This window comes from Anser brachyrhynchus, assembly GCF_964034855.1.
Source record: "Anser brachyrhynchus genome assembly, chromosome: 2".
Classification (NCBI taxonomy): Eukaryota; Metazoa; Chordata; class Aves; order Anseriformes; family Anatidae; genus Anser; species Anser brachyrhynchus.
In genome coordinates, this window is record NC_137695.1 from 19,601,797 (window position 1) to 19,621,370 (window position 19,574).

Genomic DNA, 19,574 nt, shown 5'->3' on the forward strand with positions numbered 1-19,574 from the left:
CATAAAAACGATAAAGTGTGTTCATGTCTGCTCCTTCTACCACTATTGAACATAAATTGGTTTCTACTAAATTTTATTTTTGATTCTGTTCTATTCCTTTCCCCCTTTCTTGACTGAAGAAGGATTTAATAGAATTTTTGCTCAGAAAAGAATTAAATTTTTCCTCCTCACAAAAGCCATTGGACTCCTTATGGACTTCATTTTCCGAATACATTTGCAACTGCATGTTTAATTTCTGTGCAAAATTACTGTGATTGTGTGTGAGGTGCTTAGCTAGCCATTTATGCATGTGCATATCTCATTTTCATACATAATTGCATGTAAATTATGCATAAGAATTATGCATCTAATTACACACACATTTTTTTAAATCAACTCTGTGTTAAATCGCATGACTTCTTTTTCACACAAGACATTTTTGATCCAGCTCTATTACATAATTTCTGACTGTAAAGCAACTTCAGAGGCTGAAAAAGAACATGACAACCAGAAGTTGAAAAAAACTCAAGAAATACATTCCTTTTTGTTCCTTAAACATATTAGTTTGTTAATTCTTTATTTACCTTCTTATGCCATCAGAATAATCACATACAGTAAATGTCTTCTGCATTTACCAAAAATTTCACTTTGCAATTTAGATATTTTCCAAAGCAGTCGACTGTTTTATATAGTCACTCTTATTTTATTTAATGACTATCATTACTTCTGCTTTCTTCACTATTCAAGGGAAACTAATGTCAGTATGTTTATTCCAAGTAAGAGAATCTAGCACATGGGAATCTTATCTACAATTTGGGGACCCTTTGTACTACAATGAAAATATTGATTATATCAGCAAACAATATTCATTTTTCATTTCAGGAACAGAGCCCTCCATTCCTATGTTTTAATGGCAAGTACCTTGTTAAAATATCAACAAACCTAAAACTCAATAAACCTCATGGTCTGGAAGCAATCAAACCTTAAACTGCCTGGGCTAGCAGAGGCTGTGATATCTGACTCTCATTGAGAGAGACACCGATATTTTCTAAAGTCTGTTGTTGAATTCAGCTGACAGAGTTATTAAGATCTCACTTCCAAAACTCCAGTATACCTAATTTGGATTTGAAACATTACAGGGGCATTAGATAACATGCCACAGTCAGTGCACAGGTTAAATTCACAGCAACACAGAAGTTTGCATGATCAGACCTGCTACTTCCTTGATTGATCCTCGATTCCATGATTTCACACTAGACTAAAATAAGTTAAAACATATACTTCAATAATTTGTATTTAGATTTGTAATATATAAACAGCTACAAAGAAAATGTGTATGCAAAACCATCAGTAGACTTTCCAGAAATGTACTCAAATGTAAGATAACCCTTGTCACCTTTAATTCATAAAAAGTATAATTCATCTCAGTGTGTACTACTGAATGACATCGTAGGGGTACACACTCAAGAGAAATCAGCATACTTGCACCACATCATAAAACTTAGGTTGTTTTTTTTTTGTTTGTTTTGTTTTGTTTTCCCTAGGCTTAGGAGTCTCCATCCAGGAGGGATCCAGTCTCATTTGATCCCACAGAAATCTACCCTGTGAAGTTACAGGTGAAAACACACATGCTCTGAAGGAAACTCCAAACTTCCGCAGCTAATACAAAATGGATCACATTGCAAGGCTTTGAGGGTAGGAGAACATAAACAGCCTCAAAGATTTTGTTCTATTCCACAAGGTAGAACTTCTATTTAGTTACTGCAATTTAGAAGTGTTCTATTTACTATCTGAAACCGATACCTCGTAAGCCTCAGGATGATGTGACATGAGATTTGTGTTAGAGACGAACGCTCCACATTGGTCTCTGTTTTCAATATAACCCCTGATAGCAACACAGTTAAAAATAAAACAAGAGTCGTGCCAGGAACAAAATGCAGTGTCTGAGTCTTCAGAGGAACGTTACCATATACCCACACCTTCACAAATCTACGAGAGAACAGCAGCTGGCTGAGTGAAACACCTGTCAGCGGGGGATGATTTAGGGTACTATCCACAAGTTGTGCATCAGTCATCTGATGCGTTTCTGCATGACATCGCAGCATCAGGCATTGATTCAGCTTTTATGCTAAGGGAGAAATCTACCATAAAACACTTGCAGTTTTCAATCAAGTCAGTACGTAGCTTGTAAGGAGAAGCTTGTGAGATCTTGGGTAATGACCATGCTGTCTTTTCTGTTTAGAAAGTACCTATCACACTATGGATATATGGTAAGAGAAAGTCAAACCAGGAATCTATTCATGGCATGAGTTAACTGGATGTATTTGTATAGGGCTCTGCAGAACGGGTGCTAATGTAAAAACAACAACGCAAACCACAAAACCCAACAAAATCCCTTTTCATTAGTAGCTCAAAAATGTAATTCTGTCACTAGGGGTCAGTATTAAAACATATTACCTTTATTCAATACAGTTAAGAGGAATTCCATTGTTGATTTCCTCCTTCAGGAACACAAACTTACGTTGAACCATAAAAAAGACAAAACCTCTATTATGGATTATTACCTATTTCTGTTTTTAAATTTAACACTCACATGCTAGAAATTTTATATATTCTCATAAATTAACACATTCATGAAATACTGACTCTTCAATTTTCATCCACTTTTGTTAATTAGGTTCCAATGACAGTCTTGAAAAAGAAAATTGATAATTAAGTTTTCCATTTTCTAATAGGCAAGATTACTGCCTAATGATATTACTACTTAACAGTAATAATCATTACTTTTTAATGATAATATCAACATCTGAAATGTAAGGAAACTGGACAGTCTTTACATTTAGTCCTTGACAGCCAGACCCTTCTCAAAAATAATAAAAAATCTCTTGTGGATAATGAAAATCTCCCTCTAACAAGGTGAGAGACTCTCACTACAGGTGAGCCCTATCCGCTCATAAGAGACTAAGGATGTATTTTGGGTCATTAGATCAGGATAGGAATTTCAGTTTGGAATAGATGCAAAACCCACCGAAATCAAGGGAGAAACTCGTTTTCTCCTTACTGGGCACTGCCCCTAAGCAATGAGTTCCCAACCTATGTTCCTGTTCCAAGCCTACTCCAAATCCTGGAAATCTTCATACATCTCACAAAGCACACATTCAGATGCTATAATAATGCCTATAAATGCCTATACGGACATAATTTTCCTGCTGTAAACAGGTCCAGAGATTCCTCTGAAGAATTCAAGAATTAGAAAATTAAGAAACATCAAGCTTGCTGACTTTGCAATTTTTGGGATGATATTTTATTATCTTGAGTCCGGATAGGATTCTTAGAAATATGTAACATGACACTAATTATAAACCCCAGGAGAAATATTCTGCCAGATCGTCAGTCTGCCGGGTACCACAATTTCCTGCAGTACTGAGTACAGATGAACAAAATTCATCCCTTTCCTTCTTCCCCCAGACCAAACTAGCTGAATGCTATCAATTTTGCACTTAAAATAAGCAATTTAAGACAAATATTATTGAGGCTGATAATTAATTTTCATCTTCATTATAAAGCTGCAAATTTTCATATGTTTTTCTTTAGTGGTAACTCCAGTAGATGCCCACAATTCAGACACTGCCAAATTTATGAAGCCAGGTACTAGAAATGGCATTTGTGCTAAGACATACTGAAGAAAATGGTTGGCCAAATTAACTAATGCCTAACTAGTATATTTGAGATCTTATTTCTATGTGTTACTTCTAACCAACATCATATTTATATTTAACATGATTAGCTTACCCCAAATACACGGTGAGCAAAAATAATTGGTTATACTTTAAACAGGAAAATATCGGCAGAGGAAAAAGTAAAACGTTTGTTCTGTAGCTAGTTGCGTAACAGAGAACAACTTGTTTTTCTGTCCAATAGATGGCACTGCTGTTTCTTTATTTGTTTAATTCTTCAATTTGTGCATAATGCACATTACTGGAGTGACTGTGCCTACATTTCCTGATGCCTGGACATATCAAAAATGGACAGATTTCATAGACTATAAAATGGCATTCAGCCATCCAAATAACTGTATACAGTTTTCAACAATGCAAGTTAGTGTTCTGGATTTAAAAAATGTAAAGTGGATGCAAATACCTAGCTGAATATAATTCTTTTCTTCCCAGAAGCAGGCAAACAGAAACAAATTCTAGCACATATCTGAAGGATGGCCTCGGAGCTATGCGCATAGTAACATCCCCAAACCATTTCTTTACCATCCGTTAGAATAAGTACACAGGATTCTAAACTGCAGCATACTTCACAATTTTATTTTTATTTACCCAAGTATTTTCAGGTTAACACTTTATTATCAGTATACAGAACAACTTCAATTCTCTCATACTTTATGATAAAATTCAAATAAAAGCATCATCAGGGGGTATTTTACTACTATATTTTTTTCTATGTGCTGCTGAAGCATGACCACATCAGTTATGCAACAAAAGCTTAAATGATTGAATATTTTAAAAGTTATTTGCAGTAATTTTTATGTATTCTGGTAGAGATCATATAGAAAATCCATGTTTTCCAGTAAACCTGAAAACTCAAATTGTTGGTATTGGATTCATATTCTCTTCTGCTCTAGACCTTTAGTTAAAATACTGCGAGGGCTGGAGTCATTGATTAATTTATTTACTTTTGCCAAATAACAGTTGCTTGGGGACTGGTGTGAAATGACAAGCTGGTCTCTGTCCCGTACATTGTGAACAGGTGTTCTAATTACAAAACCTCCACCATATTTGACACCTTTATTAGCTGTCTCAGTTGAGAAACAAAGGATTGATTGGGCAAGGGTACAGAACTAGCCTTTCATTGCTGTGGGGAAGCACCTAGAGGTCAAGGTTAATATACGTTAGTGGGGGGCAGTATTGCCCATTGCCTGTGCTATTCTTGTGTTATTAATCAATGGAAGACTTTATCCTAATGAGCTGGCTGTTGTGGGAGCCTTAATTACACGTTTCTTTTAACCTGTATTTTCTTCCATATTATATGAAAAGCAAGCAACATTACTTGATCAAATATTCCTAAGAACAACAAATCTCCAGCAAAAATAGCAGTTTTGTCCCGTTTACATTCTGTAATATATACTGTGCACAATGAAAGGGCAAGCTACTCATCCTTCAATCAATATAACACATGCAAAAACAGGCACAAAATGAAATATTGCAGAACACATATGAGTTCAACAAGATTGAATTTTGTGTTCTGGCTGGCTGGTAAATAGTGAAAACATATTTATAGTAAATAAGTCTTCCCCTCTACTATAGCCATTTTCTTGTTCTTGCCATATAAGGCCTTCCTCATACTACTAACTTTATGATTTAATATTCTTGGAGGGTTTATAACAAGAATCTAATACATAGCCAATAAAAGGGCACTAGTCTCATTAGTCCCATTTGGGACCAGAATATTGTCAACATAATTACACAGCAAGGTCACATCGTTATAAAAGTATATCAGCATCTTCATTATATATACACTTATTTTCAGTGGTTTACAAGGCATACACACAAAATACTCCAAAATGAAATATGATTATGGTAACTCAATCTGGGATTCATTTTTTCCAAACTAATTTTTTTTTCTTAATTACACAAATGTAGAATACATATGGGCCAGATAGTCAGTCAGTGGGCTGGAACTATACCAATTTGTATCAGCCGAGGGTCCAATTCTATATATTCATTTGTAGATCCTAGTCACACTTGGAGCCATCTATGACTTATTAATGGTTTTGATTTAGAAATGAAGCTTTGAAGTAATTATATAGTCACATGGCATTCATCCAATATACATATTTAATGTAAATTATTGCTTCCTGATTTTCGCAGAAGACCTGTGATTAGATTATCTTGTGCTTCCATATTGTAGTTGGAGCTGGATTGCAAAGACAGAGAAGTATATGCAAGCCACCTTTACAATTTCCTGACTCTGTCTAGCAAAAAACAAATACGGCCTCCATTATAATTCGGAGGAACAGAGACAGCTATTTCCCTGCCTGAGGTCTCAGAGAATTGTTCTAGCAGTTGAGCTAAACAATGTCCTGACTATCTCCTTGGCAAAAGAAACTGAATGAGTTGGCATAAGCTGCTATACCAACTCAAAACTCTCCAGAGACTCCCTTTTCACAATGCAAAACCTCAAAGGGCTGCGCTACGAAAACCAGCTGTAGCGGGGCTGAGAGTCTGACCCCTAGACTCCAGTACTGTGCTCTTTTTATGTGTGTATGACTCCCACTGACACCAAATGGAGAGTCATGCACATGAGGAGAGCAGAAAATCAGACAAAAAAAAATCTCCTATGCGAATCTGAGAACAGAGTATTATTCTCTTGTGTCAAATTATGGCTCCATCTGGTAACATTAAGTGAATACTGGTGACTATTAGAGCTGGATCAATAAATTGAAACAAATAATTTATTTGGTGAGTTATTTTACTTTTTCACTTCAAAGAATGCTTGTGAATGGATTACAACTTCCTTGAGTATATTCCAGGAAACTTTTAAGGAATTTTATTTTATGGTTTGTTAGTTACATGTGATTGCTCATATACGTCAGACTGCTCTGTTTCTTTTCCTTGAACAGAACTTTTAATAGAGTTGGGATAGCAGAACTCTCCAACTGACAGTAGAATTTAGTTGGTACAATTATTTTGGAACTTACAGTCAGCTAACCAACCTTTGCTAATTACTCTGGATACTGAAGTTACATTTCTTTTCTTTTAGAGAATGCACTATGAGTATTCTCTATTACTTGGGAAACACAAAGAGAAAGAAGGATGGTGCTGATATTTAGAATATATGAGTGTTAAATGTCTCAAATCAATCAAAAAAAAAGCTGCAGGAACCATCAAATTTTAAAGGATACCTTGCTGATTTTGAATTTTCAAAAAATACATATATTTAAAAATCCCACATCGAATGTCTTAGATTATGAGGCATATTTTCCTCATATGTTCTCTTCAAAACATGATTTGTACCTCTGCTTTCATTACGTCCGCTTCATACCTTTCCCCAATAGAGCAAATGTTAGTGGAGATAGTGTAACTCTTGTAACACTGATGAGAAACAACCTATTCCAGCTGACTCATAAGCACCAAAAAGAGCTTACAGACACATTGAAATAGATCCTTGTATGATAAGGACAAGATGAGGCATTCATTAAAAATCAAAACATTATCACCTGTGTTCAGATTAGTGTTTTAAATAATCATTTAATTATTACAGACTCACCTGGAATTACTAGGACTGGCTGTTGTCAAATTAGCTAATGCTATGACTGCAGCTTCTTTTACCTCTTCATTGTTACTGCTTAGCAACTCTACCAGCTGGGGAATCCCTTTAAAACAAACAGTTGTATACATGAACCTTCAAATAAACCACGACAATCTGCAAAATTGTAACATGTTCCTTACAGAAGGAAAAGCACAGACTGTCAGTTCGTTCCTTCCCACCTTACTTACCCTGGAGTCCAAACGCACGTTTGCTAGATAAATCCTCACACATGGCAGAAATCGCTTGGGAAGCAGCAACTTTAACTCCATCATTATCAATTTCCAAAAGGTTTATGAGGCAGTTCTCAACCTCTTCCTTGTTTAATATTTTTCTATTTTCAGCTTTAAACAAAAAAGAACAATAGCATTAATCTGCATTTGTTTTCCAAATCAGTGAAAGGACATGAATTTGATTTTATATACTTGTTTCTAACGTAACACTTGCTTTTGATACCATGGAAATGAAAACATTTTGCTAGGAGGCACCAGCAATTAAGAAATGTGCACAAAGGACCTGATCCAAAGCCCATTAGACTTCACTGAGCTCTGAATCAAGCCCAAAAGATGCCTATTAAATACAGCTTTAAACACACATAGCTCAACAGAATGCACTTTAAAACTTAAATTCGCATAATGTCGACAGACATGATGAAAAGAGATTTTTCCATTCAGTAGATCATACTCAGGACCAGATTTACTCCAGTTTATGCTAACAAAGTTCAAATTTATAAAATTGAAGAACATACTAGTAAATGTATAACTAAATTTAGTGGAACACCAGTTAGCATACTCTCATAGCCAAAAAAAGGCAGGGGGAGTTAAAATCGAATTTTAAATTCTGTATAGCTTGCAGTCCTTCATTAGAGCACACTGTGCAGAGAATTTCAATTTCGTATTTTTACCTGGTCACGCAGGGTTCACTGATGACCAACTATATGCAGCAGCTGAGAAATGCTACAGATGTTCCTCTACATAAGTAACAACAGAGAGTCTCTGCAAAGTACCTACAGCAGTCTGACAAGTATGCTTACAACTTCACTTAGGCCCAAATGGATTAGATCAGAAGTCTGGAGGATGTGTCCAAACTCTCTCCTCTCCCAGTGTGCAGGTATTTGTTAGAAACTGCTCTAAGTCAAACTTTCTTAGCCAGAAAGACACTGCACAGCATATAAACTGTACAGTTAAGAGTCAAGCAAAATGAATTTAACTATATGCATAATTTGAAGTGGATTAATTACATGTTTGAATTTATATCTACATGGTAAAACTTTCAAATGTATCAAAGAAATTCGGGAACCAAGAAGTCCGCAAGACTTTGGCACGTTTGGAAATTTTACTAATACTTGCTAATGCTTTCATGGATCAATGCCTTATGTGGTCAGTTGTCTAATCAATTAAGAAAGAAAGAAAGAAAGAAAGAAAAGAAAAACAGTGCAAGTATCATTTTAAATAAAACTGAATCTATGGTGAATAGAAGTAAAGAAATGTAAGTCCACAAAGCCAAAGAAAAGACAATTTGATTGAAAACCTAGGCATGACCAAAAAAAAAGACAAAAAAAAAAAAAGGACTCAATGCATATACACAAGAAGCTAGTTGTTTTGTCCTCGCTAGCTCAGTTTTAACTGCTTTTATAATCATAGGAGATACGCAACTGAAATCTGAAAGTAAAACACGCACCAGATAAAACAGGGAGGATTTTAAGCATCAGCAGAACCTTGGCCACAACCTTGATGTGTATCAGCCAGCTCTCAAGAGAAGGCCTTAATTGGGATTACAGACCGTTTTGACAAGTAATCAAGTATGCCCCTGGCCTGTTGCTTGCCAAAGTAGTCCATAATCCCTAATAATGATCTCTAGAGGTTCTTCATGCCTCAGTAATTTGGTTCTTATACAGCAAGTTACTTAGTACTATACGGATTTTCTTTAAAATTGTTCTTGTTTTTAAAGACAGTTATGATGATAAACATTGTTTACACTGTCATTTTAAAGATAATTTAAAAGATAATTTATGCCTGTATGAAGTCAGAATAATCATAATAATATGAATAATTTTTGAATGAGTAAAAATAGTGATTTAAAGTATCTTAAACAGAATTAAGAATTTTTCAATAATGTGGAAAAACAGATTTTGAATCTACTGTAAGCAGTATGCACCTATATATAGCTAGCTAGATAAACAGAAAATTATTAACATTTTAAGATCCAGGTACCAATTCTATTTAAGGGAGGAATATTTTCTGCTAATCCTTTCTCTGTTTGTACAAGTTGTTCCCTTTGGTTTTTACAAAGAAAAGAAAGAATTCAGAGTTGAAAAGCATCCTTTGTGTTAAAGCAATTCTCATGTTCAGTGCCAACACCATATTTACAGTGATGAATTTTTTGACCCCTAAGTCATCTGAATACATTGATTTAACACTAAGTAGGATACTCAGGTTGGATAAAATACCCAACCAAGAGAGTCTGGAGTACTAACACTTCCGTCCAGTGTTTCATGAATTGGCACCACCACAAGCTAACCTTTGTTTTTCAGTGTGTTTTCCTGTTTCGCCTTCTTACCCTAAAATTGTGATCAAAGAGTTCTACTGATCATACATTCAGCTCATTGATGTCAGTTTATGGAATTATTTATACCAATTTCAAATGAAAAAAATGTTATAGTTAAATAGTATCATAAACTTCCACTGATCTTGAGATAACCCAAGTAAATAAAAACTTGTATTGTAAAAAAGCAGATGTTAATCAAGTTACAGAGCATATTTAGTATGCTCTCTTTTGAAAAGATTTGCATTTAGATACATGTAAAGAACTCAGAGAGCTTGAATCCAGAATTTTGGCAGAGCGAAGCCAAACTTGAGTGAGCATGATCATCACTTTCTCCATATACATTCCATTCCACAGCATTTTGCTGTTGTGGTGCATCTAGTATTGGCAGAGGAAAGTCAGGCCCTCCTTAAACAACAGTCAGGATAATCCACTCACAGATATTCAAAAATTGACAGCTTTAAATTATATTTTGCATTCTGAGGTGATTGCATTACTTGCTGTGCAAGGAAGGAATCACAATAAAATTCAACACTAATAGAACTACTGATAGATTAATATATTAAATTCAAAATTATGTTACAGAACAAAACAGATTTCCAGTGTCAAAAGGATAATGATTACAGAAATTTGATCAATTTTAACTTACTTGAATAGAGTAGCATCCTGAAGATGCTATTTAAAATTGAATATAGTGTTTGTGCCACACAAGTTATTCTGATATTGAGAATAGCTCTTAAGGGTTAAGTTTGTCTTATAACATAAAACAACAACAAAAAGTTACTGGAGTCCTTTCTAAAGGGCTCAGAGGGGCATAAAACAAAACTGTTTGTCATGATAACATCACGAAAAAAAACAGTAATCATTTCAAAAACAGACACTGCAGTATACCTGCCTAACAGGATTAAAAAAGACATACACGTTCTATCATAGCAGAAGTAGAATATTTCATTTAAGGAAATACAATACTTTTTTCCTATGCATGCAGGAAATGTTCATAAAATACAACCATGATTATCAAACCTGACGAATGTGGGCGACCTTATGGCTATTGCAAATTTAATGAAAAGCCATGTAAGAACTTCAGGCTGTGTTGTGTTATATTGGACTTACACAGAGTCAGGTATTGGCATAGTAAGCATTAGAGTTGCAGTTTGGACAGGATTACTGGTCTGGCTGGGATGGAGTTAACTTTCCCTGCAGTAGCTTGTAGCTAGAACAGCACTGATACCACAGCAATGTTGTGTCTATTGCTGCACAATACTGGCACAGCATCAGGACTCCCTCCAAACCCCCAAAAACCAGTAGGCTGGGGGTGGGCAAGAGCTGGGGAGGGGACATCACCAGGGCAGCTGACCTAAACTGATCGAAGGGATATACGGTGTCACACTCAACAATAAAAGGTGGGAAAAGGGGGGCTCTCATTATGAAGACGTCTGTCCTCCCAAACAGCCAGTCCACATACCGAGACCCTGCTTCCCAGCACATGCCTGAATATTGCTCATTGATGGGAAGTAGAGAATATTTTTTCCCCTCTCTCTGTGCTTCTATATGGCCTTTGCTTTTTTTTTCTACCCCCCCCCCCTTCCTTTTCCCTTTAATTAAATTATCCTTATCTCAACCCATGAGCCTTTTCTTTTCTTCCCAGTGTACTTTCTTCTCCTCCTCTTCTTCCAAGGAGGGGGAGTGAGAGAGCAGTTGTGGTGGAGCTCAGAGGCCCAGCTGGATAAAACCACCACAACAGGCTGTTTGGTGTATTTACAACCAGGATCCAAACAGAACAAAACAAAACAAAACAAAAAACAACAACAACAACTGCATGTCGTGGCAAATATTTCTGTTATCTCATTGCCTTTGGACTATTCCTTAAAATGGCCCCAACGCCACTTCTCTTTCCACTGGAAGCCTGACTTTAGACCAGTAGCTCTTGGTATGTGTAATAAATTCAGTACTTCTGGGGGCCATGCTGAGCAGCACCTGGACTGTGTTTCTACTGCACCACAACAACACGTTGCCCTTTATCTAACTGGTTGTCACCAAAATTCTACAGCTTGGGAGCAAATATTTTAAATCTTCTGATCTATTTTCCCCATCTTGCTCCATCCATACCAACTGTCATAGGCTGAAGAAGAGAGCAAACCTTTATAATGAAACCACATTGACTCCATTTGTAAAGATATATGACAAGAAGATGCATCTTCACTGACGGTAACATTCAATGATATAAGATCATATGCCGTACTGCAATATATTACGTGTACTTCTTGCCACCGCGCTTTACAAATGTTGTGTTCAGACATGCTTCTACTAACAGCTGCTAAAATATTAGGTCACAAAACTGAAAAAAGGAGTGAAAGAGGGAAAGCAGGCTATGCTTATTTGAAAATAAATATGAAAAAGGATGAAGATGCAATAGAAAGTAGTAGGAGCAAATATAAATCTACTTAGCATACTACTTACAAGCCTGTCACAGGACTATAAAAATGATACTGACAGTCCTAAGTAGCATAATAAAATAACAATGCAGGAAAAATACACAAAGAAAACACTGGCATAAGAAGGTTCCTTCCAGCTCTGATATCTAAACATAAATGAAAATAATTTTCTGTGATTTGCAAAGCTTCCAACACAGAATGATAAAAGCATACAGAAACACAGAATACTAGGAAAGGTAGATTCTATTATTTTAATATATCATTTACAAACAAAATAATTACAAATAGAAAGTCAAACTAAGGAAGTGAGAAAAGAAGTAGAAAGATAAAACGGGGAAAGAAGAAAGGAGGTCTGAAATACTGTAGGCAGGATAGATTGTTTTAGCCATGCATTAAATTAGACAGCATATTTGTAAAATAAACCTAAATTAAAGACATGACTCAACCATGAGATGACAGAAATATGAACAAAATATTTAAGCTCTGCTGTCATAGTTACTGTCATCAAAACCCCTCAACAGAATCAAAATCTTCTATAGACAGAAGTATATTATTTCTTACATTGCATTTGGTTATATAGCAGTACTAGGCATATGTTGCAACTCAGAAACCAATGTATGGAAGGAATTTCAAATGTAGATTTATTTAAAGATCATCCTCGTGGGCAAAAGTGATGAGTATGTTCTGCCTAATTCAGAATTCCTTGGTGAATTATAGAAAAGTCTATAAAAAGAACCATAGGATGAATAATTATAAAAAGATGACAATGAAACTATTTAACTCCACTGGGAATATTAATCTGCAAGCCATTTGAAAGGCTTTTTTCATGTCCCTGTTAAAGGAATTTGTATTTGAAATTGCCTGACATTTAGATGAGCAGTTGTATGCAAAAGGAACTAAGCTTCTGATTAAGTCTTAACTGATATTGATGAGAAATTGTGCCAGCAGAGGTGACAGTTTAAGATGGTAGTTACCTGGCATCAATAAACAAAATTAAAAGGTCATATTTTCAGAGGGCTGTTTTTCTTCAGGAAGTCAGCATTTTGTAAGAATCTATTATATTTAAAAATAAGTTAAGGCAAAATCTTAAACTATTCATATACATGTATTTCCCAATTGTGCTCTGATTGCCAAGATTCATCATTGTAATTCTTTCTTGCCAATGTTTTCCTCAACACAAGTACTATCCTCAACCAGATAAGACAGCCTCATTCTGGATGAAAATTTACTTCACAAACAAATTCACATACACAGATTTTTAAAAAGTCACATACAATCATAAGCTGCTTTGGCAATTGCCTTTGCTGCATTCTTCTGAATATCAGGAACAGTAGAGTCTCCTACAAATGAAAGTAGCTTTTTAAGGCCTCCTGTCTGCTGAATCAATTGCATAGCATGCACATCTTCAAGACAATTTCCCAACACAGCAAGAGCTTCCACATGTAGATCGTTAAATTCCTAAAAAGGAAAAAAGCCCATACAAAAACAACCTTAAAATCGGGATTAAAATATCTCAGGCTTTTAACTTTGTAGGATAATGGTTATAACTTTCTTTAGGACATTTTGTTTATATTACAAAATACATATTTTCATATTTATATTAGTCGCATACTTTCCTTGATGTGCCTTAGGACTGAACACAACTTACTAAAAACAATTAAAAAAAGAAAAAAATAAAGTGTCTCATTTATATCTGAATGTGTTAGGCAGGTATTCAGAAAGGACCTGTCATCTTAGAATTTCAAAAATATCACAAATTTCTCTATGCATTATATTTCCCTAGGTGACATCTGAAGTCAAGAAGCACTAAAGTGAGTCTCATAATAACATAAACAATGAAATTCCCAAGGTAGGAAATTATATTTAAAGCCATGAATATCAAAGGAAATTCAGAAAACAAGATCAGTATTCAAACTGTGAACCAGTACCAGAGTTCACCATCTAATAAAAATTTTTGGGAAAACATAATATAAAAAGATACATGGTGAATGTTTCTTACATTTACAGTAGTTTGAGAAATGGACGGCAAATGCAAAACAATATGGTGACAATGCAATAAAACAAATGTAAACATTTGATTTTAATCCCTTTGCTACCTCTTCTGCTGAATTAGGTATCCTAGCTTATCCTGTTTCTATCAGAGTTAGCTCCAAGTAAGGAGCTATTTCTTCTGTTACCACTCTTCTATAACACAACCAATATTTCTCATTAGTCATACAAACATTAGCGGCAAGAACGAAAAACTCTTAAGGCAAGTAAACTGTACATTGGTTTCCAGTATCTTCAGAAGACAATCTAAGCCTTGATTTTCTCCCAGTATTATCCTGGTTCCTCTGTCTCTGCTAATTACTTCCAAGGTTTTAAGGGCTAACAACTGAATAACTGGATATTCAGATTTCAGTAGTTCCAGCAAGGGTGGAATTACATTCAATTCGCAAACTGCAGCACGGCTTTGAAAATCCTGTAGCAAAACATTCAACAAAGAATGTTAGTGATAGAAAATACAGCAGTGCAGCAATTCCTAACTTTACAGAAAGAACACCAAAAATCTGATTTCAAACATACAAAAATGAGCCAATACACAGGAACATCAATTTCTGAAGATTTCATTTTTCTTAGCTAAGAATCAAACTGAGTATGATCAACCTCCCCCCTAACCTTAAAATACAAATTTTTTGCATTACTGAGGTATACCCTACAGTATCTAGCTCTGGCTAAAGAAGTCTGTTTACTCTTGGTTTTGTCATGTTTGTCTCAATACACACATTTTTTGAGAAAGTTTTAAAAATTTTGTTTCATCATTTTTACTCATCTCAGTGGGGGAGAAAATAGTTTTAACAGCACACCGTGGTTGCCTGGTTACTTCTTCTTTTGTTTCAGTAATTATAAAATAATGATTAAAATTTTCAACTTTAAACAATGTATATACTGCTTAATAAAAAGACAGTAGTAGATTATATTAAAATAGAAAAAAATATAAATAAATTACAATTTGCTTTTAAATAGCTTATTGCACATGTGCAGCATGCAATTATCCTTATCAATATAAGCAAGCACCAGGTGCAGTTATCCAGATATACCCTGCAACAAAGACAGCGAGATAGTAAAAGAGGAGAAAGAGTAAAATGTGATTCTGAATAGACATGCTCTGATGCCCCAAAAGAGATAGAGTTATAAACTGAATTCATTACTGAATTGATTCGCTTAAGCCTTGGAAGAGAACTGACATACAAATGCACCATTCTTTTGCTAAGCAGCATATGGATGACAATAGTGCTTAGTGTGAAAGTAGCCAATAACAAATCTATTCCTTCAGTATGGAAAGTAGCTGTTGACAGCAGTCACCTATCATTAGGAAGACGGTCAAAAACTGGGACTATGGACTTGCTGGCCAAGACAAGGCACAATGCAATTACTACTATAGTTCTAGAATTATTCCAGCCTTTTAGATACACAGGTTATAACTCTCATTACCAAGACTAATATTTTCCAAATAAGAAAACATATTCCTACTTAATTTAAAATGCATCTGAATCCAATTCTGGTCTCACACTGCCGTACCACACGGATAATTGCATTAAGTTGAATAGAAGTACAGTCAACTCAGCGATATTCAGTTAATCATAGAATTATGGAATGGTTTGGGTTGGAAGGGATCTTTAAGAACATCCAGTCCCAACCCCCTGCCATGGGCAGGGACACCTCCCACCAGACCAGGTTGCCCAAAGCCCCATCCACCCTGGCCTTGAACACCTCCAGGGATGGGGCATCCACAGCTTCTCTGGGCAATCTGTTCCAGGTGTGACATCTAATGTTTTCAAATACATTGATAAGTGCTGAAGAGTAAAGGAAGCAAATATTTTAAAATTATTAACCCCACTGAGAATGTTTATCTGTCTCTGTAATTTAAAACAAGAGTAAACTTCACCTGTACCAGGAGATAGATACATTCAACTGAATTCTTCTTAACATCAGGATCAGGACTATCTAGTAGTCTGATAAGTGGTTCTAATCCACCTTGCTCAAATATTTGTACTTTAGTAGTATATTCAACAGCCATTTGTGCCAGACACAGAGTAGCAAATTCATGAATAACCACATCTTCTATAGGAGAAAAAAAAAGAAGAAATATTTTGATCAAGTTTATTCAGCACAGTATATGCTCACTAATCTGGTGGTTTAAAACATTTTTGAAAGACAATAAACATTAGCTGTTAATCATACCTTATTTCTTCATAAACATGTTGCTCCATCTGTACAGCATAAAACATTACTCAGTGAAAAAATGAGCTATACAAGTGATTACCTATTTAACATATATTATGAAAAATCATAAGTTACACGGAGGGTTTTATTAAATTGTCTGATCAAATGACAATAGAAAATTATTTTTGAGAGTATTTTTGCACAAGGAATATTGTAAGCTACCTTCTGGCACCAGGTGGGATAAAAGTGCATTTGTGACATCCAGTTCCCTCAGTAACTTCTTGACATCATCTACAATGAAATAAATGCACACATGAAGTCTTTTATTTGGCAAGCTGGACTGGGTAAAGAAACAGATTCTGCTCCAAGGGGAATGTACTTAAGGTTACTCTCTGAGTGCCAAAAAGAATTGACTAAGTTATACCAAGATCATAACGGGCCCAGAAAATGTACAGAAGATTTTCAAGTACAAGACAACATTCTTTGCCATTTCATAAATAGAAATTTTCTCTATACTTCATTGAAACTTCATTCAAAATACTTGTCTCTAGTAGGTTCTTATTGCATGTTGCACAGTTTTAGTTGTCAAAGAAGTCATACTCCAACTGTTAAAACTATTTGTACTTAAAATAATCAAATTAAAACCAATCCTCCCTTTATTTAATTTTCAAGCCTTCACTTTCTAATTTTCTGATAACAGAGCCCACTTTGCAAATTGAAAACATTAATTATACAGGTCTTATTAAAATCACAAGAAAGACTTTCAGAAGCATTTTTCTTGTTAATGGCAAACTAGCCAAACTACAACCACTAGACAGAACAAACAAAAAACATTTGGGACAGACTTCATGTGATCTTACAGAGCTGTGTTGTTACTATCAACACATTGCAGTGCTGAAATGTAAGAGAAATGGGACATGAAAAATGTACTTATAAAAAAATAATATCTATATATGTGAATATAAGTGGAAGATCTTCAGCCATGCAAATCCATGTTTGTGCAGGAAGCCAAGGTCTGAAGGGAATAACTGTAGGTTAGCATGGAGTTGAAAGTAAGTTAAAGAGCATAAGATATAATGCAACATGAAAAGCAGATAGCAGTTGGTAAAAGATATAAATAGTGGTTAGGATATCATCATGAAAGACAACTGGGCAGATCATCTTCCAAAATAAGACCTGATTCATTATATTGATTGGGTATAAGTTTACAAAGCGATGCTAAAATAACTGCCACTGAAACTCAACCTTATGTCACTTAGGTTTTCATCTTCTTCAGGTATGCTTACACTCTGCTTACTGAGGCTTGATCATCTGGCACTCAGCTACCCAGCACGGATGTCATACATACTCACTTTAGAAAAAGGTACAAGAAAATCTGCATATACTGCAGTTAACTCATCTAACATTGGTAATGGCTACACAAGATACACTGGCTTGCCATGACTGAAATGTCTCTGAGAGATATTCAGGATAGGCTGAATATCACTAGCTCAGATACAAGTAACAAATACCTACACAGCAGCACTGACCTGCCAAAGAAGCTGTGTAAATGTGCATAAACTGATATTTAACCACACCTTTTTTCATGTACATGATATATACCACTTTATCCTTCTCTTCCAATTTTTGTAAAAGAGGAGAGTGTGTCATTTCAACACTTGTTGGGCATCTTATGTAGTCCGGCTTTCTCTGATAGAGAATTCCAGTACTAAACTCTTTCAATTTGTCCCTGTCAAAACAAAACTAATGACTGGAGGAAAATTCACTTCTCTTGTATTCTTTTTTTTCCCCAAATCAGTTGAGTTCTCTCTAGCAAAACTAGTTCCTTTGTTTTGAGTCGCTAATATAAAAAAAAAAAAAAAAATCAAGAGCCACCTATTGCTTTGACGACCACAACCATACACATTGAAAAATGTTAAAAAATTGAGACTCTTACGATTAGAAGCCATGATACCAAACACCATGATGGCATTTCTGCGTACAATTGGATCTTCATGTGAGATGAGTTTATACAGACGTTCCACTGCTCCAAGACCAAGAAGTGTCACTTTGTTTTCATCACCTAAAGAGTAATTAGGTTAAAAGTAAGAAATGTAACAAGCTCATAGTTGTAATATAACAAAGTAAAATAGCTACCATTTTTTACAGGACCACAGAAACAAAGGAAAAAGAAAGACTGGACAGGACCATGGGAGCTCCTGTTCAAGACAGAGCAGGAAAAAGCCTTGCTCTTACCATCACAGGACCTGTTCTGCTCTCCTTGCTCAGGCAGCGTGGGGCTGTGCTCTTGCCCCTGAGGTCATGGTCCCTCACCTGCTCTGCTGTCACCCTGACTGCTGGTTCCCACCCCTTGTGGAGCAGTTGGCCCTTGCTGCTACCTGGGAACACGAACTTACCTGGGAACCAGGTAAGAGATGTGGTGACACCCACTGCTGAGTTTACAGATAATCCAAAACAATTGCCCTGAAAGGTAGGCATTTCACTGGCACGCTAACTGTATGGATAACATATTACTACACAACAGATCACCAGGGGAAAGGATGATCCCATACGCCTCTGAAGAGAAGTAAGGAAGAACCTGTCAGTCCTGTGCCAAGTGGTGGGGAAGAATATAGGCTGATTTGTCATCATCATGTTATCAAGGGTCATTGATTCTTTTAACTTGTTTTTGGATATGTCTCTGATATGTCTTTTAAACTGTTTTTGGATAAAGCTACTGGTTACAACAGGGTTCATCTCAATCTATATATTTTATATATATATACATATATATACACACACACACGATAAAAATAATTACTTTAAGAAACGTTAAAAAAAGAAAAAGTATTCAGAAGCCAGAAGTTCCAGTACTAAAGTTGACTATTCAAACTAAAGTATGCCTTCTTAATGTGCACAGTGGCTAGTCTTTAACAACATTACACATTAACATTTCCTTAGGATTTGTGTATCAGTTCTCTAGGATTAATTAGTATTTTTAAAGCAAAGGATGCTTCTGTCTGTTGGACAGCCAACTCATTTATTAGAGACTACCACAATAGTACAAAGGATAGCTTCCTATTTGGTTAAGTACAGGTGACTGATATTGTTATGAAC

The 19,574-nt window shown here is 35.5% G+C and overlaps 1 protein-coding gene across 8 annotated transcripts in view; it reads right to left on the minus strand.

Annotated features, from left to right (window-relative positions):
* ARMC3 (armadillo repeat containing 3) overlaps positions 1-19,574 on the minus strand; it is a 63,524-nt gene that overhangs the window by 23,037 nt on the left and 20,913 nt on the right. For 7 of the 8 annotated variants that reach the window (XM_080581703.1, XM_080581701.1, XM_080581699.1 and 4 more), the window contains 7 exons: positions 18,415-18,540; positions 16,701-16,769; positions 16,201-16,376; positions 14,539-14,733; positions 13,547-13,730; positions 7,485-7,637; positions 7,255-7,360 (listed from right to left, as the gene is read on the minus strand). In XM_080581703.1, coding sequence (XP_080437829.1) covers positions 7,255-7,360; positions 7,485-7,637; positions 13,547-13,730; positions 14,539-14,733; positions 16,201-16,376; positions 16,701-16,769; positions 18,415-18,540 — 1,009 coding nt within the window. The remainder of the gene's footprint in view (positions 1-7,254; positions 7,361-7,484; positions 7,638-13,546; positions 13,731-14,538; positions 14,734-16,200; positions 16,377-16,700; positions 16,770-18,414; positions 18,541-19,574) is intronic. The other variant, XM_080581702.1, reaches the window with a different exon arrangement.